Source organism: Triticum aestivum, chromosome 6D (assembly GCF_018294505.1).
Source record: "Triticum aestivum cultivar Chinese Spring chromosome 6D, IWGSC CS RefSeq v2.1, whole genome shotgun sequence".
NCBI lineage: Eukaryota > Viridiplantae > Streptophyta > Magnoliopsida > Poales > Poaceae > Triticum > Triticum aestivum.
Window position 1 is genome coordinate 416,183,052 of NC_057811.1, and position 11,497 is coordinate 416,194,548.

Sequence of the window (11,497 nt, forward strand, 5' to 3'; positions counted from 1 at the left end):
GCGCCAGGATCGCCAACTGGCGCCAACAACGTCGATTAGGAAACCAACCTGTGGTTTGATGGTAGGAGGACAGTGGTATCCCCAGCCCATCAGGGTTTAAATTTTAGTGCGCGCATTTATCCTGAATTTATTTTAGAATTTGCGGCGATACGCTTTCAGTGGGAGGAGACGTTCACGTCGGTTACGAGGCGCCTACGGTGACTTCGTAAAATTTAAAGATGGCATGCCGGCTCAGTCTCTCCAAGGTGCTCGTAAGGATAATGTGTGCGTATAAGTTCATAGAGTGAGTATATACGCGTATATATGAGCGCTTGCATGTACTGTGTTAAAAAAGAGAGCTCGCAGCCGTTTCTTAAAAAAAAAAAAAGCGCTATCGGCCAGGTTCTAATCTGAAACGTCAATTTCTCCGCAGCTTCTGGCGGCAGGGCCGGCAACCGCTCTTCCATCATCTGCCGGCCGCCGCAAACGTCAAGAACTCTCGTGTGCTCCGTCGAGACCTCAGATCCGATGCGAGCAAGAGACAGGGGCAGCCGCCATTCGGCGAATTTCCCTGCATACATAGCAGGCCGCAAGCCGTGCCTGGGGAACGCGCACTGCTCGTTCGGCGAAATGCACCACCGAGACTGCCAGGCGCCGATGCGCAACGCGGGGCTCGCCGTCGCCGCTGCAGCGGATCGCGCGCACGAGCCACGGCGCCGCAAGGTACGAGGCTTCGTGAGCTAACCAGGGCAGACTGTATGAATCGCCGCCAGTTCAGAGCCAAGTCCTACCGCGCGCGCGGCGGACGATCATGTTGTCAGGCAAGCGGACTGTTCCTTCTCCTCGATGTCGTGTAAGCAAACTGTTCTTCTGAATTCTGATACTAGTGATCCTCTTACACAAGGCACGTGCACCGACAACCCTCCATTTTTCTCAAAACTAGGGGAAAAAAGAAGTGGAGACGATCAGATTAGGCAGTTCCTTCAGAAAACACACATAGCACAATTCTGCAGTACATGCAATGCAACTATGGACAAAATTGGAGCTGAGCTATGTTTACACATGACACGGCTACAACCTACAACAGCTCCTACGTTGCACAGAAGGGTGATTAGTTGCACGAATTCAAGCTACATAGTACTAGCACACATCAGTTCTGTTAGCTTCACTGTTAACAGAGCGAAACTCTAATACCTCTGCACGCTAACTGTAATACTAGCAGATGGAGGTAGGTGCTAATCTCTACTCCACTCTAAAACCAAATCTACATTGCTACAGAGTACAAACTAAGTGTAGCATTTGGTCGGCTGGTAATTCGTCGAGGCCTCGGTGGTGCAAGGGAGCGAGTCCCAAGGCACGGCCGCTCTCCAGTCATCAGAAAGCGGCACTTGCAGGTTGTTGAATGGGAAATTGATGGACCGTTGAGTTCCGTTGATGTTGTTGCCGATATCAGGCAAGTCGACCATGCATCTGCTGATCATGTTGCTGTTGTTGTTGCATTGTTGCGGTTGCGCAAACTCAATGTTCATGGGGGCTGATCTGTCCATGTTGGAGAGTGTGATGGGTGATGCGTTCATAACCATCGATGCAATGTCCATCCCAGCCGGAAGATCGAGCGGGATTGCTGAGAGGATACTCATGGCCTGATGCTCTGCATCTGACGGGGGGAGAACTATGGATGTAGCTGGCCTGCTGATGCTGTCAATGATGTTGAGAGTACTCTGACAGGAGGAAACTATTGAAGGAAAATAGCCACTGCTGCTGAACTGGATGTTGGAGGAGATGATGTTGGTCATTGCCGATGATGTGTTCTCTGAGGCGTGTCGACTTCTGTGTGTGGTCTGTAAGTGGGGAGGAATGTAGGCTCCATTTATGCTGGGTAAGGGAGGAGAGACCCATGAGTGTGAGAGCGCTCTCTGCGCTGTGGCATTGGTTTTCTTGAAAATCCTGCAGATTGCCCAGGAATCCTGCTCATGAGGGGAAAATAGATAGAAAAAGTGTTGGTTAGTGATTTTCTTGTGAATGGTAAACAATATCTTACACTTATAACAGAGAGGAAAGATTAAGCGAATCCATGTCTGACATAATAAAATTCACTATAGTCTGAACATTTTCATTGTGCTATATATATCTGCTAGGCATTTGCAGTTTTACTGTCCTTATATTTTTCCGAAAGAAATAGATTACAAATTATCTTAGTATAATATTTGGAAGAGATGTGTTTTTAAAGTAGCAGCAATGTTCTTCAAGAGTTAGAGGGCATCCTACATAAGTACATTCAACTTCACATGTTCAGTGAAAAATTCAGAGATATTTTCTCTCAAAGTTGCAGCATGCAAGTTGCTTACATTTGGTGGAATGGTCTTCTCCAGTGGCTTCTTCTGCGGCAAGGAAGGATCGGTGAGTGATGGGAGCCGAAACTCATGCATCATCCAGTCAGTTTTGACACCTTTGGCCGCTCTACCCTTGTAAAAGACGAGAGACTTCTTCAAGCCTATACACTTGCTTCCATCGGAGGAGTAGATTGGTCTGTCGGTTCCGGTGGCCTTCCAGAAGCCTGCTCCGGTCACCCTGTTAGGCCTTGTGCTGTTCCGGTACTTCCTATCCCTTGGGCAGTAGAAATACCACTCCTTCTCTCCAGTGCTTGCTAGTTCTTCATTGAGAAAATAAAAGGTTTTGGTAAGTAAGCGTGAGCAAAAAGAAGTTTCACGGCGTCTATTAAGCAACTCAGTGCATAACCAAAGATCAGTTAACTTAATCCTATGCCCTGTTTGGTGCAATCATGGTCAAGAAATGATAGTGAGATATACACATGAATCATGCCTGCAAGACTTATTAACCATGGAGAAACCAACTTTGAAACTTATAAATCAACTATTCAGCCTTAACATGATGAACCACTAGAAGGCATATTCGGTAAGCATTACAGTAGCAGGATCATGTAAACTCAAAGATGGGATATCATATACCAAGTCTCTCAACATCATATTGGTCAAGGTGCATGCAGTTATTTACTATAGTTAGTAGTTACTCCAATCCTGATAATTACACGGGTAAGCTTTTTTCCGAGGTTTAACCCTAAAATTTCTTTGGCTTCATCATATGTAGGTGCTGTCTACTCGTGGACACTAGAAAAGAGGTGGAAAAAACCCTATGCAGTAGCACAACCTCAAATAGACAACTAACCAAAATATGTATGTAATATTGTCAGAGTTTGCTCTTGTTAAACTAGTGGGAAAAGAAAATATGTACTCAAATACGAGGTACCAACAAGATGGAGCATGTATGCTTCATCCCGGTCATGCAGAGAGAAGATATATGAGCAAGTAATGTTCTTATTGCAGAGTAGAAAGGCTTCATAGCTCTTTATTGGTCTGTGCAGAGAAGCAAAAGATAGTTCACAAGGGGTTTATAGAAGCTTACTTGGGAGATCCCATGGATCAAACTTGTAGATGTCTAGCTGCCTGATAAGCTCAATCGGAAGGGACTTCTGCTGGATTTTTCTCTTGAGGTAGAACCTGACGAGCTCTTCATCAGTTGGATGAAACCTGAAGCCAGGTAACATAACTTCGTCTTGCTTCTCCATGTCATCACTCCTGATCTCCTCCATATCTTCACCACCGTAAAACAAACCGGTGGCTGGATGCTAAGTAACTAGCCCAATCAAAGCTAACCTTAGCCCTAGTTATCAGGAGCGTACTAAACCCTAATGACTGATGTGTTAGGTGAGACTTTACTGGACAGGAATAGCTAAGGATTTGGGTTTCTACTGATTACTGGAGGTGGAAGAGGGATCACGCTCGACGACTTGAACGTAAGATTGAACTAACCTAAAGAACCTAGCTCTAAGCACTGCCTGTTCCTTATCAAGCAAAGCGAGCAGGAAAACTATCAGGGAACTACTGGCATGCAGCTACTTAAGGAGAGAAGGAAGCTCAAGCTTAAGTCCCAGACTTGCGCTTAGCTCTCTTAGCTGCTCCCTTTGTAGGGTCTTCCTTCCTGCTATTCGGCTTATTGTTCACACCTTTGCACACACGCAAGAACAGGCTCTTATAGCAGATCTTTAGAATACACCTGTCGTTGAACTCTTGTTATAGGGTCTCTTTGGTCTTTACTCCATGACGAGGATCTCGATGAACTGTACAAATTCTGCTGCCATTTTGGGATTAGCATTCTTTAGATTACTTAGCAATTAGTTAATTAACGTTGCTTTGCATCTGACATAGTTCAGACATATGTGTTACTGCTTATAATTATGTCTTCTGAGAGAATAATCTACTAGCTCACTAGATTGCTAGCTTAATGTTTTTTATTGTGGCTTCCTTGTCCATAGTTGGTGTGTAAGTAACAATTCCCAAGACATCAAGAGACTTCCAAATTCCAAGTACAGTTTTATATTGGAACACTGGGAGTGTAATTCCCTCTGACAGCAACTATATTTTACATTGGCATCAACATCTATATCCCCTCCCCACGTTTGATCCCGCTCCTGATCCAAAAATTCCTTCCAAATCATGCCTTTTCCCTTTCATTCTTATCTTTTTCTCTCTCACCTTTATAATTTACTGTATGTTTTAAGGATAACTGCTAAACGGTAGCGAAAATGGGAGTCAAAGAATATTGCTTAGGAATTTGAATGCATTATTTGCTCAATTTGCGTGCTCCTAATTTGAACATTGCCCCTGACAGAAAATAGAAGAACAACAAGTTCTGAATGGGAAACTGATGCTTATGAAATCATATTTTCAGTAAAAAAAACAATGAGGGAAACACCGATCACTCACCTTGGTAGTTACACGTTTCTCATTCCTAGAATGGAGCCAAAAAGACGAGTCATATCCGGTAAAATTACTCATCTGTCCCATTGAAAAGATGCTAATGTCTCTGGCTGTTGTAAGCATGTGAATGGTCAAACCTGAGTTAAATCTGGCCTTAGTCATTAGTTTACTCTATGGATAGTGATGTATTAGTTGCTGATGTGTTACAGCCAAGGGGGGTTAACTACCTTTGTACGCATTCGGTTGTCACTACTCTGAAAGTCCTACGTTTGTCTGTAACAGCACATCCATTGGTATGGACTAGATGCACACCTCTCTTGACTATTTCACCTGCCCAACCAATTCCAGCTTCAAGCAAAGGTTAGTCCTCATCCTTTATACTCCCTCCGTCCGGAAATACTTGTCATTGAAATGGATGTATCTAGATGTATTTTAGTTCTAGATACATTCATTTTCATCCATTTTGATGACAAGTAATTCCGGACGGAGGGAGTACATTATGTTTTCTTGTATAATCTGCACTATCATATTTCTCGACAAATCGGTTGCTCTTCTGAAGGAAGTATTCTGGCATGTGATAAAACTTGTCCATCTGCATGCTTGCACCATGGATGCATATGGGGCTACAGCTGCTAAGGTGAAAGAAGCCAAGGTATGGGAAAAATGAAGATGCCTCACTGTCACTAGGCTACCATCATAGTCACATGCCACCATACTTTAACCGGAAAAGTCCAGACCTGCCCGTTCGTGCAGCATTGGGCGCATCACAGGGAACTTCTACAGACATTGATGCGAAAATCCTGCATGGATCCAAGTGTAGCCTCCTCATTCTTCACCACCAACCAGAGAGAGAAGAAAAAGAAAGTATGGAACCCAAAATCCCATGGACCCAAGTTTTTTGCAGACCCTGTCCTCCGAGCACCCAACAGTGCAAGGACCTTCGAATTAAATGGTGTTGGGAGGTCGCTGCTAATAGGGGATTATAGATGGTCTTAGGGTCAAACCTCTGTGGCCTAATGCTACGAGTCGGTTCGTGGATACCCACGCAGTTCTTTTCTATTGAGGTTTGGGAGTTCATACTCGTTTCCTGTACTAGGAGTGCTGCTGCATCCATCCACGAGTGCTACCCACTGGCCTCTTGTCGGTGACTAACTACTGAAGACCTTACTGATGGGTGCATCTGTACACTTGTTTTACAGATTTGCAATGAGTTACTGCATCAGTAGTGTTCTTCAGGGTTTTTGTCAACTTCACGCATAACCATCTTTTTTGTGTAAATGGAAAGGCAGATTCCTTCAAAAACTTATCACCTCTCCACATAACCCATCTCTTATTCTCGTCTAAATGAAAAGGCAGATTCCTTCAAAAACCTATCACCTCTGTACATAACCCATCTTTTTCGCCTAAATGAAGAGGTAGTTCTCTTCAAAAACTTATCACCTCTACCTCTGTATACTCCCGCCGGTTCCTCGAAGGAAAAAACATCTGTTGTTCTACATCATGCGTCCTGAAATGGTCGGGAGGGCGACGGTGCGAGTCGGTCACTGACCGGTGGGCCAGACGCAGCTGCATCTCTCCTACTCACTCGTGCTTGTCCGTTGATCGGGTCGTGTGCATCAGCCCGCTCGTGCGGCCTCTCGTTTGATGTTACCTACGTGCTGCTACCCTACGCGGGCGGCTGGGGTCAAACCCTTCCGGTTCAAGTCTCCTCCGTCGCATGCCCCTCGGTATTCGTGGCCCCTGTAATAAGTTTGTTAGCATCCAGGATCCCATGTTTCCAGGGTGCAGACTCCCAATTTAATCCCTCTGTAGTCTGTACTCTTCCTTCCTAAGCGGCCAATCGATGCGCCGAGGCCGTGTTTGTGCGTGTAACCGCGTGGCACGCTGAGCTTTGCACCTCGTCCGATGCCCCCGTGCACGTGTGGCCTGGGACAGTGGCTCCCTCGGGGCCGGGTAAACTTGGCGTTTTTGGCAAAGTTCGACCCCGGAAAACGGCCCAAACCCTTCTCAGCGTTTCTCCACTACTACTGCTCTTGTTTTTTTGTTTTCAGACACTGAGCAGTGAGCACAGATGACATACTTATTGCATCATAAATTGTTGAGTGTAATGTTTATTTAGGAAACATAGGATAGTGTAGGATTTATTCCAAGATGACTATGATGATGAATAGTAAATATATATATGCCCACAAGACTCAAGCAATAAAACAAGTATTCCATCAAAACCCTTCCTCTATCCCTTCTAACATGGTATCAGCCTTACCTGGATCGTAAACCCTAGCCGCCGCCGCTTTTGCACCCACGTGCCGCCCACGGGGCGGTCGGCCTCCATGACCGCCGCCGGGGGTCGTGCCGCCCGTACCTAGGGTTTGTCCGCCGGTCGTGTTGACCGGTTGCCCTAGAGAGTCTTTTTCCCGATCCTTTGATCCGGAGTCTTCTCTCTCTCATCGGTCATTTTGATCGGCGTTTTCTTTTTGGTTTTTCGATCTATGCTTGATCGGTTTGCGTCACACGCTGTCGTCGTCGACACCCACGCGCCTCTACTTCGACACCGGCGCGACCGGCCGGCTTCTGCACCGACCCGGCGGCCTTGCGCGATAGGCGGACCCTCACGGCCGTCGTCCGTGCGTCGGCCCGCCTGTTGATCTACACCAGCCGTCACTGCCCTGCTCCGACCGGGACACCTACATCGCCCTGACCCGGCGGCCTCGCGCCATTCGGCGGCCCATCATAGTCGTCATTCGCGCGCCGGCCCGCCCTTCGTTCTACGTCGCGCCTGTACGGCTGCCCTGCCGACCGTCCTCGCTGGCTTCATCTCGGACTCTGCCGCCACCCTGCCTCCACCGAATGGCGTCCCCGGCCTCGCGCGCGATCGGATTGATCACCCGACCGCCGCCACGATCCGCCTCATCTACGTCATGCGACCGACCTGACCCGTCGGTTGCGTGCGCCACCGCAGGCCCCTTGAAGACCGTCCCGAGTTCAGCGCGGCCCTCTACCGATCGAGCAACGGGCTGCCGCTGCGTCGCCCCACCGGGCCGCAGCGCCGCCGCCCCGTGGCTCTTCTTCCGGCTGCACCGACCCGCATCACCGCTGTGTAGCCCTTTCGGGCCGTAGTGCCGCGGCCCCCGGTCCACCGCCACCCGAGGCTGTTCGCTTCAGGCCGTCCCCGTGGCTGCACCGACCCTCGCACCGACGCTGCGTCGCCCCGTCGGGCCGTAGCGAGCGTGGCACGTGGTCCATGCCGCCGTCCCGAGGTCGTCCCCGCGGTTGCACCGACCCACGCTCCGCCGCCGCGCCGCCCCTTCGGGCTGTAGCGCCGCGGCCCGCCGTCTCCGCCACCGCCCCGAGGTCTTCCCGCCGTCGCCCCGACCTGCCCGCCGCCGCTGCATCGCCCCTTCGGGCCATAGCGCCGCGGCCCGCGGTCCACTCCGCCGTCACCGCGCGTCGACCTCCCGTGGTATGCGCCGCGCCATCTCCCTCGGTGCGGGAACGCCACCGTCCGTGCCGGTCTTCGTCACGCTATTAGGTTCCTCGCCTACTTCGAGCATCGCCGCCGCGCTCCTAACCTAGTCGCGCCGCCCGCCGTCAGGCCGCCGCCGCCACTACCCTCGTAGCCTTCGTCGCCGCCCGTCCACCTCCTTCGTTTCGTCCAGCACCAGCCCATCGCCAGCGTCGCCGTCATCTACCCCGACCACTTCGTCTACTCCGATAACCGCGGGCGACATCGGCCCCGCGTCGATTGGCACCGCAACCGTCATCGAGTCCTTCTCTGCCGGCCTCTCCGACTTCTCCGACATGGCGTGCAGCTCGTGCAGGTCCCAGTCTACGCATGCCCGGTGCTGGCAACACTGATGCGTGCCTTCTTCCACGAAGTGTCCCCGGGCCTGGCAAGCCTGGTGTGACGCTTCGTCAACTTCGTCTTCGTCCGTCTACGCATGCCCGATGCTGGCAACACCGACGCGTGCCTTCGTCTACGACGTGTCCCCGGGTTTGGCAAACCCGGCGCGACGCTTCGTCAACACCGTCTTCTTCCCGGCGCACCACTACTTCGACACCACTGCGCCTATGACTAACACGACGCCTCCTTGCGCCCGCGGCTCCACGGCGACTTCCTCGACACCGACCACCCCGACTCGACATCGACCACGGCATTCTTCGCACGGCTACCTCGACCACGGCTCCACCACACACGCGCTCAGCTACCTCGACATATGGCACAAAGGGCTACCGCCTTGCTTGAGCAACCTCGTCGGTTTCCACTCCAGCCACGACTCCGCGATGCATGGCTGGGGGGGGGGGGGGTGTCCGTCGGCTTACCTTCGGATTCTTCTCCAGTCTCACCGTCTGCGTCGCTACTGTTGTGACTGCGGGGGATGTTGAGTATATTGTTTATTTAGGAAACATAGGATAGCGTAGAATTTATTGTACTTTGTCTTGTACTCCAAGATGACCATGCACTTCTATATATATGCCCACGAGGCTCAAGCAATAAAACAACTATTCTACCAAAACCCTCGTTCTCCCTTCTAACATAAATGAATGCGTTTTCTGTTTGAACATTTGCCGGCTTTGAAATAGACAATGGTAATATTGGGTGATTTAGGTGTGGTCGCCTCAAGGTTTTCAGCTTCGAGATGTACAGTTTATGTCTTGTTTCGCCGCGTCTTTGACTGTATGTAGCCCATGACTTAAGCCAGGATTATTTAGTGCTCCAAATGCACCGTACGTACGTGTCAAACATGGGACGCTACGCTACACCAAGCCATCATAATGCATGCCGGGCTCTCCGGTTCCCAGACCGGGCCGGAGAACCCCGAAACGGGATGAGGAGTAGCTCTCACTCCACCACACTCGTCGAACGACGCCGACGGAAACACGGGACGAAAACAACCGTGCAGCAGCCCGGAACGAGGCGGGCAGCGGAGAACGAGAGAGCCGCGGTCACAGATTCACAGAGCAAGCCGCGGAGCCACCCCGATTAGTCCAGTCGTGCATGCATGCATGGATGCGCGGTGCACTGGGACGTACGCTCGGGCTGGAACTCCATAATGCATGTTACGTGCAAACGAAGCGAGTGTCCGAAGAGAGGCCCTGATTCACAGTACCGCTGGATCTGTCTGTGCGATCTGTTCATGACTTCTAGGCGAGGGGGTGTACTTTCCTTGCAGAGTTTCATGCGGTCAAACCTCCGTATTACTACTCCTCGACTCTTCTTGGTCGCCACTACCGCTACGTACACCGGAGTCCAGGTCTTGAAAAATGTTGATCTGTTCATATCTACACAAACAAAGAGGGCTCACGTGCAGTGCACTGCAGCAGGTACTGTAGTCTCCTGTATCACGGAGTCTCACATGTAAGAGCATCTACATCCGAACTTGGCAAATCCGACATCTCAAACGCCCACGGAGCGCCTGGGCGTGTCCACGAACACTGACCGGTCAAGTCTCAAATTTGTCTTCTAACAACTGGATAGCTTAATTACCGTGCCTCAAATCCATACAAACTCATGCAACTACGTCGATGCATTACACACATCGTCTGGCTACTAAATCACTAAACATGCCATCGGACTACCAAAGTTTGGCATACTTGGCTATGCTGGAGAAGATCATCCACGGCTGCCCTTGCCCTTCCCGGCGCCCTTGTCGTCCTTGTCGCGGAAGTACCGGTCGAAGACGCGGTAGGGATCGAGCCGGATCTGCTCGTCGCCAGAGCTTTCCTCACCGTCAATGTCCTCCTTCTCCTTCTGTGGCAGTCCGACCATGGCATGGATCTTCCAATTGTGCTCTCAGGCGAGGGTGCGCATGTTCCTCCGCTGCCGCTTCTTCACAATGCGGGCGCAGATGGCTTCTTCCTCTGTGGCCGCCCGCGCCACCGCATCAGTCGCCTCCGCGGCCGCCATGTCGGCAGCGAGTCGGGCCTCGGCAACCCTTATCATCTCCTTCCCACGGCGGACACTCTGGTCCCGGTGGGTCTCATACTTCGCCCGACCGGAGATGGGGAAGGAGAGATTTAAAGGCTGCTGGGACTGCGATGATCCAGCCCCAGAGGATCCGAGCGCCCGGTGAGTCGACGCTATTGAATCGTGCCGGACAGATCCTGCCGTCGGCCGGGCGCTGTCCTCCGGGAGCAGCGAAGTGTAATGCGATGACCATTGCCTCCTCTAACCTGCACGAGATGACACCTCAGTCGACCAATCGAGACTGGTTGGAGTCAGATCCGCTGCCTGCCATGCCGGAGATAGTCGTAGATCACCAGAGGTGAGCTTGGTTTTTTTTTGAAATAAAATGAAACTTTATTCATTTGAGATAACCGTTACATCGTTTGTGAGGATCACTACAATTTCATTTAGAGGCTTCTCAAAATAGTCTGAAGTCAAAGAAAATCTAGCTAATCTGGCAAGTTCATGAGCTACTTTATTTGCCTCTATATAACAATGTTCGAATCTAGTCATGACAAAATCACATGCATAGTGAAAGCAGTCATCGAAAATTGCTGCCGCCACACCCGCTGATTGTCCTCAGTCCTGCATAGTCTCTATCACCTCCAGATAGAGGTGAGCTTGGTTGGTGGAGGGGAGTGAAGTGAAGTGGCTAGGTTTGGTCCGGCGAGCGGATGGGGAGGAATACATGTGGGGTCGGGTGGGCCAGCGTGGGCCGGGTCTGACGTGGCGGACGCGCCTGGGTGCCCCATATTTACGCTGATTATGAGAGGTGCCGGTCAGCCCGGACGTCTGA

At 50.8% G+C, this 11,497-nt stretch overlaps 1 protein-coding gene and 1 long non-coding RNA gene across 2 annotated transcripts; one reads left to right on the plus strand and one right to left on the minus strand.

The window, feature by feature from the left end:
- Positions 1-397: 397 nt before the first annotated feature.
- On the minus strand, positions 398-4,217 carry LOC123141812 (putative NAC domain-containing protein 94). Its single transcript, XM_044560882.1, has 3 exons — positions 3,403-4,217; positions 2,328-2,632; positions 398-1,946 (listed from the first exon to the last, which is right to left on the minus strand). The coding sequence occupies exons 1-3, from the start codon at positions 3,587-3,589 to the stop codon at positions 1,266-1,268; spliced, it is 1,173 nt and encodes a 390-aa protein (XP_044416817.1). The 5' UTR covers positions 3,590-4,217; the 3' UTR covers positions 398-1,265.
- On the plus strand, positions 2,507-5,141 carry LOC123141813 (uncharacterized). Its single transcript, XR_006470430.1, has 3 exons — positions 2,507-2,573; positions 3,362-3,537; positions 5,040-5,141. It is a non-coding gene; the product is annotated as an uncharacterized lncRNA (long non-coding RNA).
- Positions 5,142-11,497: the final 6,356 nt, after the last annotated feature.

Excerpts from the sequence above, each read along its gene's own strand:
- LOC123141812 (XM_044560882.1), bottom strand. The coding sequence starts at position 3,589 with ATGGAGGAGATCAGGAGTGATGACATGGAGAAGCAAGACGAAGTTATG. Across the intron at positions 2,633-3,402 it reads TGATCCATGGGATCTCCCAA|AACTAGCAAGCACTGGAGAG; the intron begins GTAAGCTTCTAT and ends TTCTCAATGAAG. Across the intron at positions 1,947-2,327 it reads AGAAGACCATTCCACCAAAT|GATTCCTGGGCAATCTGCAG; the intron begins GTAAGCAACTTG and ends CCTCATGAGCAG.